Source organism: Rhipicephalus microplus, chromosome 8 (genome assembly GCF_043290135.1).
Source record: "Rhipicephalus microplus isolate Deutch F79 chromosome 8, USDA_Rmic, whole genome shotgun sequence".
Classification (NCBI taxonomy): Eukaryota; Metazoa; Arthropoda; class Arachnida; order Ixodida; family Ixodidae; genus Rhipicephalus; species Rhipicephalus microplus.
The window spans coordinates 109468299-109492751 of record NC_134707.1 but is presented as its reverse complement, the minus strand read 5'-3'; the positions used below and the strand labels follow the sequence as shown (position 1 = coordinate 109492751).

Genomic DNA, 24453 nt, shown 5'->3' with positions numbered 1-24453 from the left:
TGTTAGGTAAATGCTGCGTTACTTCTATAATAAAAGATAGTTGTTCCCGACGAAATAATACACAGATACGAGTATGGGTGACTGAACTTCCCAGGAACTTTCACTCCAATAAGAGGCTCACTATAGGAAAACTAGTAACACTAAGATGCACTTGGAGCACTGTGTTACCCGAAAAAGTTTCCACATTACACTCGTGTGGCATGCGAGAGAAACGCTTCGTTCTTAATCGCTGAACGGTGATACCTTATTATGCCTTTAGTAAGAAGGCCGCTGCAGCCGCCTTCTTGCCTTGGGCACGGCTTCACTCCTAGGCTATGGGTTTCCCTCCAGCAATTTTTTTAAGCTAGCGTCTTCTGCATTGCGCGGTGCAGCAGCCAACCCCACACAAAAGTGGCTTCTGCACTGCACAGAAGTGACGTCACTTTGAAGTGTTTAACGAGTCAGTTCGCCCAGGTTTGTCTTTTAAATACATAATAAAGTACATTAATTACAGGGGAGCCCTGGGCACTGCGGCTGCGAAAGGTAAACACTGCGAGATGCTAGCCGCGTGCGATGTGTTATGTGGTGAAAACTCCGATGAAATCGGGGCCATGGCCTAGGCTACTCCGAAGGAGGACTGGAGTGTCGTCGCTGCTTCATGTGATTGCTGGATGCTTAGTTGAACCTGGTGGTTGGAGCTAGCGCGGCCGTCCACCGCGCGCAGCTTCATCTGAGTGTGTGCGCCACAAAGTTTCTCAGTATGATGTGCGGATTACAGTTGTTGGACGTGCTGCATTTTCTAGATTGCAATGCCAAGCGTGGTGTTGTCAAAAATGAAAGTGTTCTTGCTGCCGAGTTTTGCTTGTCGCGAAGCACAAGGTCGACGATGAAATAAATGCTTTCGCACAGTTCACGTGTGACTGACCGGACGCACATGCATGAAACCCCAGTGCGTCGGCGAAGTGTTCATGCGATGGATGGAAACAACTTTATTGTATTGTTCTTACGAAGCCTGTGATATCCGAAGGCCAGAGCTACTGCATTGCCGTCTGTTTTGTCAAGTGCGAACACGTACGGCCATTCTCATCCGTTGCTACGTGAATGCTCCCGTGCTGTCACAGGCCGCGCGTGTTATTGAGCAAGGCAGACAAGCTGTTTTGTAGTTAGATGGGCTAACGCCGTCGGCACTTGCCCTTGGGCATTGTTTATCAAGTGCTGATCGCCTAGAACATTGCGGTGACACGTCAGTATTTTTAAAGAAAGCGGCCTGCCGGTTACCTCGTCAGGTGATTGTACATATACTGAGCGACATAAAAAAAGTTGCCTGAGACTACGTCATAGAGAAATAAAAAAGGTGAAGAGTGGACACTCCCGTAGACCCCAGCGGCCCAATCGACTCTAGCACACCTAGTGGTTGATGAGAGCAAGTGGCTTGCGCTTCCGGTTTCGGTTTCACTGGCGCAACTTTTGAATTACTTTGCATAACCGACGTTTGGCTATGTCGTAAGTTCATAATTTCAGACCACTATTCATCGCCCAAATGGATAGTTTTTGTAGGTCGTTTTGATTTAGCGATTCCCTGTTTTGTTTTGTTCAGTGGTTCGTGCGAATCGGTCGTGACGTAATTTTTATTTTGATTAAGTTATAAAAAAAAGAGATGCAGGTAATGATAATTCACTATCGTTTTATTCATCGCGCTTGTGTTTTTCTTTTGGAACAAGTGATCAATGTATATATCAGTCAAAGAAACAGAGCATCCGCAATGTTTTATTCAAAGGCAAGGTAGAGTATGAGAATATAAAAAGCACAATATGACAAAGGTAGACAACAAATGCATCTCGCCTTACAAATAAATTGTAACAAATATTGTAACAAATACATAGAGAACACAGACAACGCACACATCGCTAGAGTTGGCAGAAGCCGAGAAACTGGTGAAGTATGACACACCGGGCCAGTGGGTAACTAAGGATCTATGGCAAAAACATAGCGCACAATGCTGATGAAGAAGGAAGAAGTGACATATACACAGCAATGAAGTCGCGAATCACGCCTGGGCTTAACTGAAATAATGCATAGAAAAAAAGAGCGCACAGAAACCACACGACACAATATAACAGAAAGGCAAAGGTGCAGTGTGCTGGCTGTGCTTAAGAACAGCTAGTCCAAAATGAAAAAAAGCAGACTTGATGCCTGCTTGTCCTCAGAAAGGTAGGGCTTTGCAGCTTGCTCACTACGTGAAAGACAAACTTTATGCTACAACACTGGCAGGTCTTGTGGCTTTTGTTATGCGTCGCCTTCATCAAAAACTTAAGATCCCAAGTGATTTGCGTTTGGGTGTTGCTGTGACGCTTGCGAGCTAAAATAGATTGTAGTCATCACTTTATCCAGAATTGTGGACTTTAATTGGTGCTACGAGAGCGGTATTACAGGGCTAATAAATAGCAGAAGGAAACCACTTTGGCTCATTATTTTTCACAAAGGCTCTACATCGTACGTTATCACTCACAAGCTATATAAAAATAAAATGGCAGCGTCCGCAGCCCCATCAAACACTACAAGTTTGGGTATTCTTTTGAAAATTTTGATGGGCAAGATGAGGAGGTTGATGAGAAGCTAAAATACGAAAAGCGTGATAACATGAACCGTGCCCACTTCATACTGTGTTCCTTACCCGCTCGAAGACATTTCAACAAGCGGTTTTGTTATCGATATATTACTTGAGCTGGAGAGATAAAGCATACACAGTGACCAAGCGACCCACAGTAAAGTGTACAGTTCGCCCGTATTTGCTACAAAAAATACAGACAGGATGCCCAACATTCTTTTTAAGGTTATGCAAATCACTTCGAGCGAATACACAGTGTTTGTACTCCTCATAGCGGGTAACCAAAACAATGAATGCAACGAAGGAGTGGTTAGTCCAGTTGAACTGAATATAAGCACATAAGACCATAATGAAGTCTGCTGTAACGAAGTAATAACATAACAAAGCTATTGCAGGATTCGGCTCAACTCCAATACTTTAGTGTAAACCCGCCGCTAATTGCTAACCTTTGAACTTGTCAAGCTGCATGCCCGAGATTGAAGACTGGAACCTAACCCTGTCTAAGTTTCGGTTCACAAAACGCACATGCCAACATAAACGAACCCGGCAAAACATTTTCAGAAACTTAGCGCGACACCCAGCAGAGCAGAAATGAAAATCGCCAACACTTGACAGATGGTGATACAAAACATCGCACACTTTCAGGTGATGTGCAGTGGCCTCAATTATGGCAAGAAAGCGAGATTCAAGTTGTTGTACGTATGCAAAAGCTGCTTCTGATGGCACAGTGAGATTCCCAAAAAGTTTGCTGGGGACGTGGTATGCTTTGAGCATTGTGAAATACTGGTGGGTACCCTTAAGCGTCTCACTGTCGTCTTTCAGTAACTGTGGGCAACTGCAACCGTCACATGCATTCCGAAGGAAGTGTTTGATGAGAAAACCAGCTACATAATATGCAGCGGAGTCATCGATAATATGGGAGTGAATGTTTGTCGCAAGTTCAGAGAGATCGTCTAGAGCGGGAAAGTCGTCAGGCTGTGGCTGTGCACACTCCTCATTATCCACAAGAGACGCACTGGTGAGGGAGAATGGCGACAGCTGTTCCTGGAGGAGGTCACATTCATCATCCTCGACATTTCCGTATTCTGACAGCTTGAAGAGTTTTCTTATGCAGATGTGCTTCAGGCCACAAATAAATTGTGCTACATTGGGGTTGGTGTTGCAACCCTGTTTTTGCCTAATGTGGCCAAATATGTTCTCCAGAGGATCCTGTTGAAGCCTGCGTGTTAACAGGTATTCAAAATTGTAATTTTTGGAGAGGTCGTCCCATAGTTGACAAATTGCCTGAATTGTTATTTGCCAACCTACGATGGTTTGTGGTTGACGTCTGCCAACAAACTGCCATGATGCAATCCAGGGAAGCTGGCCTCGGAGGAAGTCAATCAGCTCTGAATCATTTTTCATGATTGCATGCCGCAGCTTTTGCGAAGTTCTTTTTTTACTCGAGCTGTTCAAGGCATCGAAAATCCTGTCCATACGATCACAAAATTGAGCTGTAGTGATGGCCGAGGCAGGCAGCACCTTCGCATACACCATTGCCGTGATAGCAATCGAAACTGATGCACTGAAGACCTGAGTTGCTCTGCTGACCTTCATATTAGAAAAAGGTTTCTGATGAACGTGCCGTTCAGTCAACTTTGGAGCCAATCGCAACCGCAACTCATGTGAGGATTGGTAAAGGCTTACAATGTGCGACCAGTTAACGATGTCATCCCCAATGTATAACTTGTGTGCTTGGACATTATTGCGCGTTGTTTTAATTAAATGCGGAACATCAAAAATGTAATATACCCGCTCACCATTAACTTCAAAAAAAGGCTTTGCTACAGTCACTTTTAGTTGGTTAGCGAGACTTACATTTGAACTGCCCTGGTCACAAATGACTGCTTTCACTGCAATATTAATGCTCCTAAGCTCCAAAATGAGTGACACCAGCAAGTTATGCATAACAGATGATGGTGTTGATGTGTGCCCTATAGTAAAAGCAACCGGTTGAACCCACTTTCTCGAAACACCAACAAGAAGAAAAACCAGTGCTCGATCAGCGATGGTTGAAGTGCGATGAGTGCCATCATCTGTAAAACCCTGGACAACGTCTCTTGAAGCATCATAGTACAAATTCTTTTTGAGTGCTATTTCGTCGAAAACTAAAGCGCACACTCGGTCCCGTTCATTCCAAGCTTGAGTATTTGTTGCAATGGAAGAAAGGATTCCTGGAATTATGCCTGGAGTCATCTTTACATTAGCTAGCCACCTCCTTAATGAACGCCGGGAGGGCAAAGAAAAATACGGAGCCAGAAATCGGTATGCTCGCGGACCTCGGAAGTTTAAGTGAAGAGCGAATTTCTTGAACCACACGGGAAACCGCTTGCCCTTGCATTTGGGCCTCAAGCGAACATGTGCAGAAAGAAGTTTAAAAACCTCCTCGGTGACGTGCGGTCGGATAACTTCAAGGGCCTTCGTAGTCGATGACGGTGCTTGGTGAGGCTGTCTCTGCAGTCTTTTGATAGTTTTCCGCTGTGCTGCTACTTTGGCTTGCAGATGTTTAATGGTTTGCTTGTACTTCATTGATGGAGACATTGTCGCTGGCACACAGGAACGCACTGCAATAAACAAAAAAATTGATGTAAAAGCGAAGAACAACTAATCCCATACGAGCACTTTCCTCGCTCTTTCAGACCCAAGGTGCACAACTTTCTGTGGTACAAAGTTTTCGATTCCACTACCTAAAAACAAACCATTCACAATGTTGACAATGCACAAAAAAAATGAAAATCACTGAGAGCCCACCCTTACATTTTGTAAGTGCACACGTAGTGTCCTTTTGAGGATAGTTTCCTCAGAATGTCCTAAACATAAAATAGCACATTAAAAACTGCTGCAATAAAAGCATAGTCACCATTTTCTCTAAGGCACTCAGGCGTGGAGCTGTTGGCGGAGACGTCTTCTGGAGGGTCTTGTGAAGCTTGTTCAGTGCCTCGGACAATGCTGTCGGAACAATCTTGCGAGCGGCCTGCGGAAGTCTCTATATCAATCCACTCTGGTGTTGAAGTGAACATACAACTTACCGGCCACACAAGTTCCTTTTGTGACAGCTGAACGACTGGTTAAGGTTTTCTCCGGCAAGACGAAATCATCAGAAATTCTTTCACCAGCTACAAGGGAGCTGCCACCTGCAGAGGTTTGGTCAACAGTCAATTTGGGTAAAAAAAAAAAAGAAATCGCGACACTGAACGCACCCTGTTCATCGGGGCACCTCAATGTGTGGGAGCCGCTTTCTGAAGCCTCTACCGCAGGTCCTGAAGAGATGAAATTACGACAATGTGTCAGTAAGAGGCTTATAATAACACAAACTGAAGCTCATCCGCACCTTGCAGTGCAGCTTCTGCAGCCATGTCACAGTCACTACTTGAAGCGACGCTCAGAGAACCTGCATATATGTGCAGTTGGTACAAGTTACAAAGCTTGTAGCATGGGGAAGCTTAAACAGCTCTTTCAAACGCATAAATTGGTCGAACGTGGAAGGAAAGAGACGGCACCAACTAGGAAACAAGTAATTTGTGATTTTTGGAATTATCAACAGTGGCAGCTTTCACTGATGAAAGGTATACGTACATGTGCACTCAGGCTTGAAGATAACGTGAAATAGCCCTTTAAAGTCTTTCAAAACAAGTTGCGCAGGTCCAGAGCATCAAAAAATGACAGAAATGTAAAGCTGCTGTTAGGAAGGTAATAGCCCACAATTCACAGAACTTAAGACTTTCCAAGTGTTACTTCTGTAGTGAGGTTTCTCTATCGGCTACAGAGATCTTCACGGTTAACTGTCGCCACTGATTCAATACAAGTGGCTGCTATTGCACATATTTGAGTTTCAGTCAATCACTTACATGGTGCAGCTGGTTGCACACTGGGAACAGCCATTCTTGTAAGCCTTGTGTGCCCAGGGTCCATGAAACTTTGAGCAGTAAAATGGTCGCTACAAACCCTGTACGTTGCGTACAATAGGCTGGCCGGCTTACTCAGGAGATCATCGCGTCCAGCATACTGCATCCATGCTTTCATCCTGCATTGGCAATGAACTATCAGCTGAAAGGGGAAGTGCTTGAATAGTGATTTTTTATTGTTACCCTCACTTAGCAAGTACGAACAGTAAGCCTACAGACATGCAAACCATACAAAAGCTTTAACACACCTGCCGTCCCGTGGTACGCGGAAGAAACTCGTCCCAGGCTTCTTGTGGGTTCTGCCATTGTTGAAGCACCACGATACACAGCAGTAGCTGCCGTAGCTTGGACCGCCGGACGGCATGGCGTCAGCGCGGTCTGAAAATGTTAGTAAGTGGATGCTTCGCTGTCAAATTACAAAAAAGATATGTGCACGTCATAAGTGTACCAGCAAACCCCTTTGAATGATTAGCTAATCGATGCACAATACAAAACCAGTGATACATCTCTGACCCATAAAACTCTGACTTACAAAGATATACGTCAAGACCACGAACAAAGATCTTCAGAAGTTTCCAGGCCGCTATCCCTTGTAATGCAATGGTATCGCGGCCTGGGAACATTAGAACACCTTCGTGCGTACGCAGTATCAGCAGTACATTGGGAAGAAAAATCGTAGTTGAAATTTGTGCGGTAAAATTATATTGGAAACGTCAAAAAAATTTGTGGGCAGCTTGCACTAGTGGCACAAGGCTAGCGAAGAAACGAAGATGATGGCCACTTGGCTAGTCCAGATTTGCCTCCGGCACACCAAGAATTATTCGTGTTCCGAGCCTTCGGGAAATGCGTCGTGAAGCATGCGAGGCCCAACAAACGCTTCTCAATATTTTGCACCGAGCCTACGACCTAGCTGCCCAGCTATGCTCAGCGCACAGACGCTCGCGTCCGTGGCAGACGCAGCACGCGTCGCCTCGGCTTGACGCCGTGCCGCCTTTTCTATACTGCATACGTTGCACAATGTTCCCGTCTAACCGCCGCATAGAGCCACAAACTTTCTTTTTAGCGAACCTCCCAGTCCTTACAAGCTTCAGAAAAAGGTTACAACTGCGTGAATGACACGCCACGTAAGAAACAAACTCGCACACACGAAGCGCAACGTGTGTGTGTGCATCTTTCTATGTTTGTTGCATGGTGTCTTTTTCGCGCAGGCGTAACCGTTTTCTGAAAAAATGACCCAACAAGACCAACAACATGTCATTCAACAAGCTTCGCTTGAAAACGTGCCTCACCTGTTATCTCACGCTTGAAAACGCCGACGCAGCCGACGTTGACGAAAGCGACGAAAGCTTCTCGCTGTCAGTCATGCATGGGCTTGTCGCTGGGTAGATGGTGTTTATGACAGTACGGCTGAAGAAAAATAATCGCGTAAGGTGTGTTGAATAAATCGTTTTTATGTATAAAGAACATACCAAATTTGGGCGTGTAATTATTAATTTGTGAAAACAATTCTGTTGCATTGATTATAACTGTGTTTTTTTTTGCGCTTGCGCCCTCTGACGTGTGGTGGGAGCACTAGTTCGTTACGTAGTCGTGACCATGACCTACTACACTCCTGACCTGCCCAGAGAGCACCTCTTCCAGCGCCCACGTTCTAGTTCATACCTTCTGCCGCTAGGGCCGTCACCTACGAGCACTGTGGCGCTAGTCAGCACCTGTTCGCTGACGTCAGCTTCAGTGTTCGTGGTCATATTTCGGCCAACAGAGCACTCATATTGCGTAATTATTATGCACTAATGAAAAATAATTTTGAAACAAATATTTCAAAAGTCATTCACAAATTCTTTGCAATTAAATGGACGCAACATCACATATGCTGTCCTACACTATGTAAGTCTACGGATTCTCGCATTTGTCCACCAGTGTGCAATAAATTTTTCGTCACACTGAACAGCTTACTTGACCAGTCATCTAAGTGAAAAAATAGTCACATATATGCCGGCTGTTCATCACGGAATGCAGCCGTTCTTACTCTAGCGCCGTCCAAACAGCCGTAAAGTAGCAGACGAACAGGTTATAGGTAGCGCCACCTACGGCGAGCGATTGAACGAGAGCGGGGACACGCGCTCCCATAGGAACCCCGCTATCTGAACAGGTCAGGAGTGTAGTAGGTCATGGTCGTGACGCACTTCCTGAGGCCAGGTTTCGCGGAGTGTCCGCTCTTGTCTTCTTCTTTCTCTATGACTACGTTGCAGTGCATCTTTCTGTCATCAAAACTTTGATAAACCGTGGAAATCAACATTCCTGACACCTGTGCCGAAGAAACCAATGCAGCTAGCTGCATTCATGTTTATTGTGTCTTTTTGCGTCTCGCCGATTAAGAGCACTAATTCGCAAAACACTTTATCATAATAAATATAGTCAATCCTGCAAGAGTCATTGGCTATCCAATATTAAAGGGCCTGTGGACGGGACCACCAGCAGCAACAAGTCGGGCTGATGAGGAGGCGCAAATGTTAAAACAATACATGCATGAACAAAAAGAAAAAATACGAAAGATAAACTGCAATAAAACTTGAACCAACGACCTCACGAGTTGATGTGTTGGTTTAACCAACTACGCCTTTCTTTAATGAGCCGATCTGTTCGAGATGGCAAACAAGCCAATTTAGTATTGTTGTCACGCTAAACCTAACTAACATTTTTGTTCACTGTTTTGTTTGGACGTAACTTTACCGGCTTTTATCGTTATGTCTAGAAGTACCGCTAGACCCTTTCGACTATTGAAACAAAGTGCCTAACCGGAAAATGCACGACGGCACTTCCGTGCGGTGCAGCAGCCGTTTCTGTTTGGGGGTGGCTTATGCACCGCGCGGCGCAGCAGTCTCTGCCAAATTTTTTTAGCCTCTGCTTGCTGCTTTTACGCTTCTATCTAGCCATTTTAGATCTTTGACATTTGGCAACACTGACCGTGGCGTCAAGTGGTACATGAAGTGAACTGTGACGAAGTGGTAGGTGTTCTGTGGCTTTACGCATATCACGCGCGCTGTTCGAGAGTTTCGACCTTTCCTTGCATGCTGTACGCGAATACCGTCTAACGAGGTTTCGTGTGTGTTTTGGCGCCTTTCACCACAACTCAGAATGAAGTATGCTTCAGCGTTCGTGAGTACTTCGTCGTTGTTTCGTGGTTGCAAACATTGCTTTCGATCGAAGGCACTGTTGTGCAGCTTCAGCAGAACTTGTAGTGGGTCTAGTCGGTTCATGAAGAGAACTTTTTTAGTGAGTCTAGTCGGCTTTTGTAGTGGGTCTAGTCGGCTCAAGAAGATAACTTTTTTTTTTTTTGCGGAAATAATACGGAAAAGAGAAAAAGCGCTTCACTGCGCAGATAAGCGTTTTACTGGCGTGGCGATTTGTTTCACGCGTGTATACGTGTGCCCATTTAGAACCGCAGGCTGCGATGCTATTTCTAAATTATTGCTGGCCGATTTTGACCTGTGTGAACAGATGCTGAAATTAGAGTCATAAGAGCTTGCATAGCGTCCCCCTATATTTGTAATCGATTCAAATTTAGAACCAGGGTTCCAGCTGCAATCGAACCGTGGCCTCCTGCGTGTGTTCCACCGCAGAGCTACGCCTTCGAGGCGCTATTTCACCGGGCTGCCTTTGCTTTGGAACGAATAAAGGTATTCATGCCATGTTCAGTATCGCATGTCTCTCACCTGCATGCATTAGCAGCCTAAAGAAATAAAAAACAAGAGTGGACATTCTCATAAACCCCTGCGGCCCAATCGGCACTAGTGCACCTCGTGGTTGGTGAGAGCATGAGCTGCTGTACTTCTGACCCGCCCAGATAACCCCTCTTCTGCGCCCACGTCTAGTTTGCACCTTCTGTCGCTGGGGCTGTTGCCGACGGGCGGTGTGGTGGTAGTCAAGATCTGTTCGCTGGCATCATCTTCAGCGTTTGTGGTCATATTTTGGCCAACAAAGCACTCATATTGCATAAATATTATCTACAAAAGCAAAGTAAGTCATAGATAAATATACTAGAAGTCTTTTAGAATTTTTTACTATATAATTAAATGTCGCAGCGCATAGGCTGACCTACGTCATAAGGGCCTACAGGCTCCCACGTTTGTCACCAGTGTGCAATAAATACTTAAGCGCACTGAATAGCTTACTTGACGAGCCTTCTAAGTTTGCAGAAATGAACGCATATATGCCAGTTGTTCAATCTCGGACTGCGGGAGTTCTTACTCCAGCACCGTCCCAAAAGCCATAGAGTAGCAGGCGAACAGGTTTCAGGTAGCGCCACTAACAGTGAGTGATTGAACGAGAGCGGGGACATGCGCTCCCATATGAACCCTGCCATTTGGGCAGTTCAGGAGTAGAGTAGGTCGTGGGTGAGAGAAACTGGCCTGTACTTCCCGGTTCTGTTGTTTCACTGGGGCAAATTTTGGATTACTGTGTGCAACCGACGCTTGGCTATGGCAAAAGTTAATGATTTCAGACCACTTTTCTCCTTCCAGATGGCAAGGCTATTGTTTCTCGCTTTGACTTATCGATTTCCTATTTTGTCTAGCTCAAAATTGTTTGTGCAAATCGAGGTCATGGCCTAATTTTTACTTTGACTAAGGTATAATAGAACGAGATGCAGGTAGTCATAATTCACTATACGGCTTTATTCATCGCGCTTGTCTTTCTTTTGGAACAAGCTCTCAATCTATACATGTCCTACATATGTGTTGCCACATTAAATAGACAAGCTGTAAACGACCAATTCCGGACAGTTGACGAACATCTCTTTATATTTGCTCTTGCAATCTGGATTGTGAGGGGAGCGTAGGTTCGTTCTTCACAGTTTTTTAACTTTGTCAGGAGTAGAAAAAGCTGCTTTTTCTCCTTAGAGGTCTGGAATTTTTCGGGCTTAGATATAACATTTGTTAAAAGTCAGTTAGTAAACTGAGGAGGCATACACCTGTTACAAAAATGTGTGCAATCAAAGCATAAATATTGAAATTTTTTTTAATATACACGCATGAAGCATGTGTGAGTCATGGTAATAACATTGTTACAGGTGTTACTTATAAATTTTTTCTTGCTTTTTTTTTGGTTCTACATAAATATGTATGTGAGTTAAAGATGCAGCATTGAGGTGTTGTTTTGGTGTCCGAGTGTCAGAGCACTCCCGGATTTTTTTTAGCCCACATGCCCCTCCAATACGCCTTCTCTTTTCTTTTTTGTCATTTTCAGACAGCGACCCTCTCAGTTCCTATAATTATTCAGCAATGGTCTAGTTCGTTTGCATTCTTTTTTGTTAAAGCACTTTGTGTATTCGTGAAAAAAATGAAACATACTACTACTACTACTACTACTACTACTACTACTACTACTACTACTACTACTACTACTACTACTACTACTACTACTGTCAAACATGCAATTTGTGGCATTGCAGGCAGATTTCACACACAGATGCTTGTTAAAAAGGCATAGGCTAAAGCAAATAATATCCACAATAACAATCTTGACAAAATGTTTAAAAATAAGCGTTGGCTAGACTGCGAGAACAGACAGTTTTCAAGATCATTCAAAACTGACCATTGCGAGTACCCTGATCGGCGTCATCATCAACCTTACTATACCCACTGCAGGGCAAAAGCCTTTCCCACGATTCTCCAACAAAGCAGGTCCCGTTGCTGTAGCAATGTTAGAACTTCTTTATCTCTTCTGTCCACCTAACATTTTGTCATTTGTGTAGAGTGAACATTCTGACTGCCGTGAAACATTTATCACATGAACTTCTATTGTACCAACCTAGACATCACATAGCATAGTGCCTTTCGCTTCTTTGTGCATCTAGGCGATTGCTTGTTTTCTGACTGTCATGAGTAAAAGCAGTGATGGAAGTGCTGTTACGATTGCTCCAAACTGCCCCAAAAGAAAAATGATGGTCTAACTGTGAATACCTGTTATTGATTGTTCAAAACCTGCTCCGAAATAGCATTGAGAGAATGAGAATGAAGAAGCTGTACGCCCAACTCGTAAGCCCTACAGAAACACAGAAAGATCTGTATACTATAACCCTTGTGGGTTGCGACTGTGCAGCATTATCAGCTCTAACTTTATTTAAATCACAGGAACTGCTTGCCAAGCATGTAGATCATATAGCTGTTACTTTTTTTTTCCACTGGACATGAAGACTACGTCAGCGAATTCTGAAAATGAGCAAGGTAGCTTTGTTGTCATTTTGATTTATCATCACGGGCCTGACTACCCCCAATGCATGGTAGAGACCTCTCCCTTGTTCTGCGAATCAAATCAAATCCAGTTTTATTATTTCATAATAAGATGTACAAAAAAAGAATATACGAAAGGAGGTCCTGTAGTGTACACTGAAATGGGACCTCCTATGAAATGTAAACACAGTTATTTGGTTAGCAACAACTGTAAAAAACTAAGAGAATACAAGGTTAAAAAATGAATTACAGATACATATAAATGACGATGCTGTCATCAACTATATGCAGTCAGAAATATAAATTGTAAAATATATTTATATACTTCTATATAAATAGCATGACATAAAAAAAAAAAGAGACTGAAAGAGAATGACATGGCGAGGGAGAAACCGGTTAGATAGAAGAGTGAGTGTAGCATAACAAAAATTTTTTTAATTGATGGCAAAATATATGTGGTTCTTGAATTTTTATTAAAAATGGCACTTTTTTTCATAATGATATGGCCGCAAAGTGAACTGACTATTTGCCATAATTAGTTCATGCTTTGAGCAGAATGAAGTTATTGCACAAAACGAGTCGGGTTAATATTTAGTAAAGATGATGAATGAATTGATAACAATATTTGTTTATTATATACTTTGAAAAGAAAAGTGGCGAGATTGAATTTTACAAGGCTGGCAGCATCGAGAATTTTATTTCCTTGTAGCAACTGCTTAGCATTGTGGGTGGGCGAATTAAATGTGATTAATCGAATTGCCTGGTTATGAATGATTTGTAGTGGTTTCAGATGAGTGGCGTACGTCTTACTCTATGAAGTTATGCAGTAATTGATGTGTGAATGCACAAATGCGAAATAAAGTGAGAGCAAGACCGGACGTGGACGTGAAAAAATTGGACGTGCTCTGATAAGGATGCGTATTCCGTGAGCTAACTTTTTTTTAAGTTGTGTGACATGGTTTTGAAATTTTAAATGATGGTCAATATTCACCCCTAAGTAAACACATTCTTCACTTGCCGGTAATGCATGGTTATCAATGAATATGGGCGGAATGCACAGTGGCGATAATTGTAATGTCATAATTGTAATGTCATAATTGTAATGTCAATAATTGTAATGTCATAATAATTGTAGTGTCATCAGCACATAATATGCACTTGAAGAAGGTAAGACAATTAGGCAGGTCATTAATATAAATTAAAAGTCGCAAGGGGCCCAAAATTGACCCCTACGGTACATCTATATTAGTAATTTTAGGTTTAGAATAAGCATTGCATATACTAACCACTTGATACCTGTCTTGCAAGTAGTCCCGTAGCAGCAGTAAAGGAGGACCAGTTATGCCAGTTCGGTCTAGTTTAATTTTAAGAATGTCATAATCGATGGTATCGAATGCCCGTGTAAAGTCGACGAATAAAGAACCTGCATATTTACCATCATCGATGGCTTTCTTTAGTTGGTCAATAAGAGATATAAGTGCTGATTCAGTAGAATAACTTGATCTAAATCCAAATTAATCTGTTGAAAGTATATCAAATTTGTTTATATATTTTAACAATCGTTCCTCAATTATTTTTTCAGTGACCTTGCTAAAAAAGGTAAAACACAGATCGGTCTATAATTGGATACTAATGAGCGATCTTTTTTTTTTAACTGGAGTTATTCTACCTCGTTTGAGTTCTCGCGGAAAAGTTTCCGTTTTAAACATGAGGTTGTTGATGTGAGACATGACAAATGATATCGGTTTACAGATTAATTTGATATGTCCTGGATGAATGTTGTCCAGCTCAGCGCAGCCTATTTTTAAATTCCAAATTACTGATGCAACATCATCAGGAGTAGTTGAAAACATATAGAATGATTGTGAAAAGTGTTAGGGGGCGTATAAAGATTGCTGTGCAGGTGGATTGACATCAGAAAATGAAAAATAACCAAAATCATCTGCAATCGTAAGTGGCGTAAGATAAGTATTACCATTATGGGATATTTGTGATATGTTATCGGTTGCTTGTTTTCTATTCAAAAATGAATTCACTATCTTCCATTTTTTCTTTACATCAAGACCACATTTAAGTATCTTTTCCTCGTAATATTTGGCTTTAGCTTATTTAAGTCGACCAGACAGTGAGTTGGAAAATCTATTATAGCGCGCACGTAAGTTTACATTGAAAGACTGTCTTTTTGTTTTTTTTCATGTGTGCGCATCGCTTTAAGGAGATTTTCCGTGACCCAACGGTTTCGCGGAGATGCCACTTTCTTTTTGCATTTGCACATTTGGGAGCATGATTAATAATGTGGTAACAACTTTGTCAGAAATTGTGAGTAAGCTAACGGCGGGTCATTAGTATTAAGAACAAAAGACCAGTCACCATTGGAAACGGATTCTAAGAATGACTTTTTGTCAAAAACGAGTTTCAAGTAGCATTTGGAATATGAACAGTGGGCAGACATAGTGCGCAGAAAGACGGGGAAGTGGTCCGTAATGTCTGTTTCAAGAACTCCTACCTCAGGTGGATACAGAAGATTCGACAATGCATGATCGATCAGAGTGCTGGAACCACCGAGAACAGAGCAAGTAGGGACGCTAATAAAGCATTCGTAACCAAAACTATGAAAGCAGGATAAATAACTAAAAGAGTGCACAGATGAATCCAGTAAGTTTAAGTTTATATCACCCATAATTATAGGATTTTTATTCTCTGTAGATAGCTTTGGCATCATTGTTTCAAAGGAAACGCAAAAATGAGATCCAGCGGAAGAAGGTGATCGGTAAATGCAACTGAAAATGAAATTTCTAGTATCTATGTTCAGAAAGTTGGGATCGAATTCTAATCAAACTGATTCGCAATTCTCAGTATTTACGGTGAGGTCGTGTCTGCGTTTGTAGGGTATATCAGGCGAGATATAGATAGCAGCTCCACCATGATTACTGGATAGACGGTAGGCGTATTCAGATTTGTACGAAGGGAAACAATCCAAGTTCTTATCAAAGTCACTAAGCCATGTTTCTGAGACAGCAATTATTGAAAAAGTAAAAGAAAGGGTGAAAAGATGATTAGTAAAGTCATCGTAATGTTTACGGAGGCTGCGTGCATTTAAATGAATAACAGAACGATTACTATTCCTAAAAAATTTGTTTAACTCACTCGAACTGTATTATGAAGCCATGATAGGAGGATGAGAGTAAGGCAGGTACAAATCAAAATCAGATTAGTTAATTACCGCGAGGTCCGATTCCTTGGCTATGTGGTACACTTCGGTTTTCTCAGCTTTTCTAACTTTGATTTGGCAGTTGCTGATTCACAGATGTTGCCATTTGTGTTGTTTTTTCAAAGCCAATGCCCTCGAGAAGAGCGCCTTGTTTCGTGGCGTCAAGTGCTTATTCACATAGACAGCACTGTCAACAGAAACTTTCACACCAATGTCACTTAGGTGAAGCTTAGCTTTGTGTGCCTAACTGACATATTCATCTTTTTTTGGTCGCGAACAAAACCTAGCTATGATATTTTTCTTGTCTTAAACTTAGTGGAAACTCGGTGAGCAACATCGAGATCAGTCGCCGTTACCAGGCACCCAATTTTCGCGCCAACGGTTTACATGAGTGCAACGCAGTCTTCCCCTTGGGTCCAGGGAATGCCCCACACCTCAACATTGCTCATTCTAGAGTATTGTTCGAGCTTGGCCACCCTTAAGGACAGCGCTTTGTTTGCTGATATGAGCTTTTTGTTATCTGTTGTAAGCTTCAAGTTTTCAATCACGCAGTTCTTCAATAATGTCATTTAAAACATCCAAACTTGATTCCAAGTTTTCTACTTGTTTCTTTAGTTCGACAGCATCATGACCAGAGGACTGAAGGTTTACCAAAAATTTACCGAGAATATCGTCAGTGAGATTGCTGCTTTCATTTTTCAATTTAGCCTCAAGTGCATATAACCGCTTGGCAAGCTCTGCATTTGATGGCATTTTGCTAGGAAAACAACAACCAAACAACTGTACAAGCAAAGGTACAGGTAAAAAGAAGTGGTGGCAACGACAAAACAAGTGAAAAAGGTGCGTAAAGTTTCACAAAACTAACCTGCACATGCAGAGAAAGATGCGTGAGACGATATGCTGGATGCATGTCGCTGCCACCAGTGAAGTCTCGGGGACAGCCCTGCTTCTTATGAATGGTGTTACACGAAGTGGTGACTCCTGGCGGAATTGTGGCCAGCTGATGAAGCCGATAACACCAGTCAAGCTTATGGGAAGCCGTTGACCAGAATAAGCAGGTTCGCTTTCCACCTGGAAATGTTGACCGCAGGACGAGATAGCTGCACATGCAGAGAAAAGTGCGTGAGACGATATGCCGGATGCACCGTCGCTGCCGCCGGGGAAGTCTCGGGGATGGCCCTGCTTCTTATGAGTGGTGTTACACGAAGTGACGACTCCTGGTAGACTTTTGGCCAGCCGATGAAGCCGATAACACCAGACAAGCTTATGGGAAGCCGTTGACCAGAACAACCACGTTCGCTTTCCACATGGAAATGTTGACCGCAGGCCGAGATAGCTGCACATGCAGAGAAAAATGCGTGAGACGATATGCCGGATGCACCGTCGCTGCCACCAGTGAAGTCTCTGGGATGGCCCTGCTTCTTATGAGCGGTGTTACACGAAGTGACGACACCTGGCGGACTTGTGGCGAGGCGATGAAGCCGATAACACCAGACAAGCTTATGGGAAGCCGTTGACCAGAATAAGCAGGTTCGCTTTCCACCTGGAAATGTTGACCGCAGGACGAGATAGCTACACATGAAGAGAAAAATGCGTGAGACGATATGCCGGATGCACCATTGCTGCCTCCAGTCCTGTGCTTTCTGCTAGTCGCACGCTATACGTGCAAACTTTTTAATCTCATCTGCCCACCTAATTTTCTGTCTTCTTCTCAGAGCTTGCCTACTCTCAGAATCTAGTCAATTAACCTTAATGACCAGCTGTTATCCTGCCTACGTGCCCGGCACATGTTCATTTCTTTTTCTTGAGTTCAACTATGATATCTTTGATGCCGGTCTGTTATCCGACTCACTCTGCTCTGATCTTGTCTCTTAAGGTTACATCTACCATTTTTCTTTTCATCACTCGCATGGTTGTCCTAAATTTAAGTTGAACCCTTTTTGTAAGCATGTAGGTTTGTGCTTCGGTTACCTACTGATTATTTGGCAACAGTTATATGGGACTGCGGTTATTTCTAAAATGTAGTGGTCAGATTTGTTGGTTTGATCTCATTTCTGCCACAAATACTGGTAATTTATATATGTACCTGATTTATACTCCACATTCGACAACTAACCAGTTTCTTGTTTATTTGTTTCTTGCGATTTGCATTGACTGTGCCTATTGCCTTGTTGCCAATCAGGCAATATTGCACGATGCCATTGACTGTGCCTATGCCTATTGCCTTGGTGCCAATCATAACACTGGCAATGTCTTAAAAAAAATATGCAGACTCCCACTATGACATTGATGTCGATATGAGCCTCCAGGACACTGGCCCTGGGCAAGAGCCGACCCTCATCGAAGTTTGACGCCAATGTCAGCTAATGTAAGTTTGTTCCAGCTCGCATGTTTGCTTTTCAGTCACAAAGGCTCAAGGCATGCCCGGAGTTCACGTCACACGTTTGTGATTCCAAGCAGGCATTTTGCACTCCATTCTAGTTTTTGTTGAGAAAGCTCTATTGCATAGTGACAAGTTGTCCCTATCAGGGATGCGAATGGTGATATGTGTGAAGCAATACACTGGTGACAGCACCCGTAATACGGTCCTTCTTCTTGATAAAGTGCCCTTGAACCGCTCTAATTTCAAAGAAGTGTTTTGTTTCTTGCCTGGATACCTTTCCTACAGGGACAATCGCCACCTCACCTCTTTTCATAAACGCTTGGATGTTGTCAATACTAAGCACGGAGCGTAGTAGGATTTCGTCTTTTTTGCTACACACGTTTATTTATCTTCTCTTTTGTAGTCAAAAGTGCAGAAAATAAGGTGAAATCAGTTGATGGCACAGTTGATTACTGCTGAAAAGTTGGTTGACACAAATTTCTTTTTTTGTTATCGAAAGGACACTTCAATATTGAAACTAAACCTTATCTTGTTCCCAGGCCCTCCAGCAATGTCAGATCATAGAATCAATTTGTGTTTTTGGGGCCAAAATGCAATCTTGATGTGTACGCTTATTTTGTTTTCCACGAACAATAAAATAGGGGAGTCAGTTGCCAGTACCAGTACTGAATTTGAAAAGCCTAGAAAGCTTTGAAGAATGCATTAAAAATATATCGTGAACATTGAGTATTGCTATAGAGTTGTATGTACATTGTCATATTGTTTGAAAATACATTGTGTACTAGTTACTTCATATTACATACTATACCACCATCATAATATATGTATGTCTTTATAAACGGCATTTTTAAAATAATTTTTTTGTTCTGGATCAAAATGTATTTTTTCTAATGTTCATCACAATATGTGGTACATGTTTTTGCTTTATGGTAACATTTACTGTACCCACCCTGTTACAGCCATGATGGCCAACAGTATTTGGAAATAAATAAATAGTTATGTCAGACAACGCAGAACGGGCAAGCGGCTACATGGCAAAGCTGGGTAGAAAACACTTAACAAACGTGTCATAATGGGCCAAACGAAAGCTCATTTCATTATGATGTCGCATGGACCAATCTTTATCATCAGGAATTCTGCCGTAAATATTGGAAAGGCCTGCACAGAAAAACACATTCCAAAGCACACAGTCTCTTTCTGACCTGACGGCACAGCACATGTGAGGTAGTCTGTATATGCTATGCCGATGATGCTGATGACAATGAATATGATGACAGTGATAATCACAGATGACTGGCTTGTGCAGTATATCATGTTTCAATATGCTCTGCAACGCGTTTCGTATGACTGCAAACAACCAAGAACCAGCAGGGTAACGTGCCCAGACCTAGTCTCTGTCAACTTTTGGCTAGACCCGGTACCACAAAATAGTAATAATGAAGGCAAAACGAAATTCACAACTCAACAAACTTACCATTGATCACCAATAAAAAAATCATGGCATATCCACGGAGTGAATTATGATGAGTGGAGCGAAGGGTTTCTCTGTCCATCCGTCTGTGTGTCCGTCCGTCTGTGCACGCGTCATGCATCCGATCGCGTTTGTGAATGCATACAGTGAACGGGTAACACCGACGAGACGCGAGCCAAGGAGACTGAGTGCAAGCATCAACGCGCCCTCCACCCTGCTTTGTTCATGCCCCGCCAACGATCCGCCACATATGGCGACTATCCAGGAGACTGAGAGAGGCACTCGTTTTCCGCATACCTAAGCACAGCCCGTGCAGCAGCCATTCGTAGAGTTAGCGGTACAGTGCCATCTAGAATACTCCCACTCAAGTGCAGTTTGTATGTACTTCTATGAGACATCACTGTATATTATACTGTTCGGGAGATACTGCTTTCTCTTCTTTCTCGTCTCTTCTCTCGGTTATGCGTGATGCATGACAAAATTAGACTTAGAGGACCTTTGCCCCTAAAACTACACCGCTGGGCACTCATTTACATGTGTGTGTGGTCAAAGCCACAGGCAGCTATGGCAACACTGAACAATCTCACTGCTTCACCCACACACCATTATTCACTGCCAGGATATGCCGTGATTTTGTATTGTTATTGAATACTCTGGTTGGTGTCCTTTTTCCAGTGTTTATTTTCAAGTAGCATTTTGATGGCATTGAAAACCCTCAAATTTTTACAGGTTCCAAAATGTGCTTGAAGTTGATCTATGCACTTCTGTTCAGCCAGTTTTTAGCAGTTTTTATTTGAATAGTTCTTTGCAAATAATAATGCGTGTAGACTTGCATTCAAAGGATTTGTGGAGTTATAAGACATGGTACAGGTGTTGAATTCATTACAGTCTATAAATGCATAAGAAAGAAGTTAATATTGGTTTCACTGCAGTGCAGGACTGCTGTGCCATAAAACAACTTAAGGGAAATCTGTAATGCTGTGAAGCCACGCTTCTTTACTTCGGTCTTTTGTTTTAGTGTCTTTTTTTACCGCGTGGTTTGGAGAACACTCTTTTTATTGCTGAGCTTGGTGAGTTAAAGGGACACTGAAGGGAAACATTGAGTTGTTTTTGACTGATAAGCTGTACTCTGAGAACTCTGTACACGAACACCCTCGTTTTCTGTGCTCCATCCCTCAGCAGTGCGCGCCGCTGGTCAAGCAGGTTTCGGGACAATAGGCACACTGGCACGCGTTTTCTTCCAACACATCCAGAGGGGCACGGTTAGCATGACGTGTACGTTCGAGGAATCTGAGCAACTGCGGTGCACCACTTATTCAGAGGTGTCGAGGCTGACGCATAGAAATTTGCCTATATGATGACTGCTATGATGCGCTTGATCCACATTTTCATTAGTTCACATGCGATAATATTAACACTAAGTACATTCTTTCTTATGACATATAATACATATATTGAATCAACCAGATTGTTTTGCCTCGGGAAGCAAAATAATTTGGCATCCTTGGATCAAATGCAGGAGTCCAATTTTTAAGGAATTTATAGTGGTCTTTTAATGAAATTTACAAAGTTGGCACCCGGGGTTATATATAATATATTATCTATGTATATTTTCATTACATTCTAATCTTTCAATAATTGATGAGCGAATGCACATATCCTTGGCATGTCATCATATAGAAAGCCAGTCAGCATTCAAAACTTAATGTCTGGTCGGGCATTCAGTTCAGTTGTCCATAGAACAGCCACACAGGACATGGATTTTCACAGTACGTTCATTGGCTATCCGTGTTAGATATCCATACGGCCGGACATTTGTATTCAGAATGGACAGCCAGCGGATATCCATGGTTACTTGGATTTCTGTGAACACTTGAAAGGGCCTCTCACCTAGTTAATAGTATTTCTAGCTAAGAGAATTGCAACACTGCGCACCCTGTAAAAAGGTGAAATGTCAGACTGTATGCCACTTGCCTTTAATCTCATGGGTTCGCAACCCAACATGGCGAAGACGGCGTAAACGAGATCCTGCTCAGTGGTGTAGCCAGGGGAAGGCACTTTGTGGCCGTGCCCTCCCCCCTTCGTTTAGACATTTAAAGATAATACGCTTCCTTGGTATACTTCAACAAGAAATTTTGGTCTCTCTATTAGTCGACTCGCCTTTCTGTCAACCGAAACTGCTAAAGTTCACTTCCTCAACACCCATCAATCTTGATCTGGTTTCTGTGTTCATACTTGTGGACATTGTCGACCACAAAGCAAACATTGCGCATATCTGAGGCACAATATCAACAAGCCAATATTCTTTGGTGTGTTTCTACTAGAAAAAGGCATACATAAGTTATTCTACAAACAGTAGCATTTATTACGCTGCGCTGACAATGTGACGCTATGCACAAAAAGGCGGGTGTTTTCTATGCTTTACTAAGACGATACGGTGCTGCCACCCACTTGTGGCCTTGCATTCTATAAATTATGGCCTCTGAGATTCTGAAAGGACATCCAACGTGTGATCCGTGCGCGGGCCACATGTTTGTGTGTTCTAACAGTAAACCGACCTGTACATTCGAATTGGCTTCCACAAATCACTGTGTAAGTCATGCTGTGTTCAAGTGAATATTCTATGCACAGTAAATTTCTTGTGTTCAAGTTTAGTGTGTATGAGAAATTTAACCACAGTTAGAACCAGTTTCTTTGCAAAGATACAGTTTGCCCAAAATTTAAATGACTTTCAAAGCTACATTGCAAATAACATTGCTTTTGGGATTGATAGCTGCTTGTGTTATAGTTCATTGTTTGTAGTATGGTGTCTTTCTCTCTCGAGGTGCATGTGAAGAAATATGCAAGAAATCCGAGGACACCGTTGAATGGACAGCATTACAGACCGTGCGACGATGACATCTGATGATGCCATCATTAGGTGCCATATCGTGATGCCACAGTGAGGTCACAATGACTTCATGATGACATAAAAAATTCTGGGGTTATGTCAGGCCGCAGTGGCATAATGAGGTGTCGCTGCTATAGTGGGACTCACACGAAGGAGAAATACACGGGGGATAAAGACGGAGCCTAGTGACGTCAACAGGTGAGGATAAGTCCCCCCAAATGTTCCTCACTCACGCGGACAAGGCAAACGGTGGGGGAGATCAGTGTGGCCAGAGCCTTCAGCATATAATGGAGCGTGAGCACTGAAGAATTCTTTGATCCCCAGCCATAGATATCAGCAATCTTTTGTCTTGGAGGAAACAGGTGGAGTGGGAGCTGCGTTGCCTTGACTGGAGAAGGAGGAAAGCACTGGTGTATCGTGGGGGAGGAAAGTGCTGGTGTGGTTTTAGGCAAGTGCCCATTCTGCACCCCTCCCATCTGCCGCATTGCTGCTTTTAGAAACTTTTTTGTTAACGTTTTTTCGGTGTGTATGTGGAATGCAGATGGGGCATTGCCCTTGGTTTGACTCACCACCACAAGTTTTTCTTTTTTGCAAAGACAAAATCGCCCAAAACGACATTCCGGGCAGCGTCATTGATGTTTTTTTTTTTTTTTCGACTACGAAATTGCTCACAGCCCCTTTGACTCGTCAAATACTACTATTGAGTCAGTAGATAGGAATTTGAGTATCTTTTGATGTCGGTTGGCTTTCTGTGAATGAAGGAATTATGCCATCATAGCACTTCTGTCATGAGAACAACCGAGAACAGAAGGGATCTAGCCTATTATTATTTGACAATTATCTGTACAAGCATTAAATTATAATTTCAAAACACAAGGTAAAGAAAACCACTTCTTCTTCACTATGCGAACTCAGCCTAAGATTCTGCTGCATCAGCGCAGCTGATCAAGTAAAATGTGAAGTATGTCATTTTACTGAAAATAAAAAGCAGCTCTCGAATTATACGGCTGCCTATATTTTAAACGTCTAATCTTGAATAAAGAGACCCATTAAAAAATTTCGTTATAAAGTAAGACATCTCCATCAGGCTTAAGAAGCAGAGCAGTTGCAGCACCAGTAATAACAAAAACAGGCATTGTCATTATGCTTATAAGAATAACCACTTTAAAACAAAACTAAATATCATTCCATAGAGATGGTAGTGCTCCATCATCTGCTTAGCTATCGTCTCTCACACACCATTATTTAGGTTAGTTTTACAATAGTCATCAGAAGAGATTTATCACAAGCAAGGATATTCTTTTATGAGAGAAAAGAAGTTACTTCGTCGTTCATTTTCACCATACCTGTCTATATTGCCTGTTCATATTGTTCATATTGCCTTTTCCTACTTTCTGAACCCTTGCATCGCTCTGCATCCCCCTTTGTTTGCAATGTTACACTGTACCATGGCCGGGCTAGACTGCACCTGCGTGCGCTCCTTTCCGCACAGCCTTGTCACCATAAACCATTTGTGCGTCTTCAACGATTAGGCTCAGTGTCGGAGGAAGCTCAGTGTCTCAGTGCCCCCCTCGAAGCAGCAGCGAGAGGCATGTACTACACCTGATGCGAAGGCCATAAGAAGCGAGCGTACAGGTGCTCTCAAGCCGGGCTGTGGCTGTACATGGTTATTTAATTTCATTTTATTATACCCTTGAGGGCCAGAGGCATTACAGAGGGGGAGTGCTAGCAACA

At 42.7% G+C, this 24453-nt stretch overlaps 1 protein-coding gene and 1 pseudogene across 1 annotated transcript; one reads left to right on the top strand and one right to left on the bottom strand.

Annotated features, from left to right (window-relative positions):
* Positions 1 to 1643: 1643 nt before the first annotated feature.
* On the bottom strand, positions 1644 to 8096 carry LOC142769325 (uncharacterized). Its single transcript, XM_075872475.1, has 8 exons — positions 7821 to 8096; positions 6780 to 6909; positions 6475 to 6650; positions 5958 to 6017; positions 5827 to 5886; positions 5656 to 5760; positions 5487 to 5600; positions 1644 to 5190 (listed from the first exon to the last, which is right to left on the bottom strand). Exons 2-8 carry the CDS (start codon positions 6893 to 6895, stop codon positions 3029 to 3031), a joined length of 2793 nt encoding a protein of 930 aa, XP_075728590.1. The 5' UTR covers positions 6896 to 6909; positions 7821 to 8096; the 3' UTR covers positions 1644 to 3028.
* Positions 8097 to 9545: 1449 nt separating this feature from the next.
* The window catches only part of LOC119165681 (uncharacterized), a 108271-nt pseudogene continuing 93363 nt past the window's right edge, over positions 9546 to 24453 (top strand).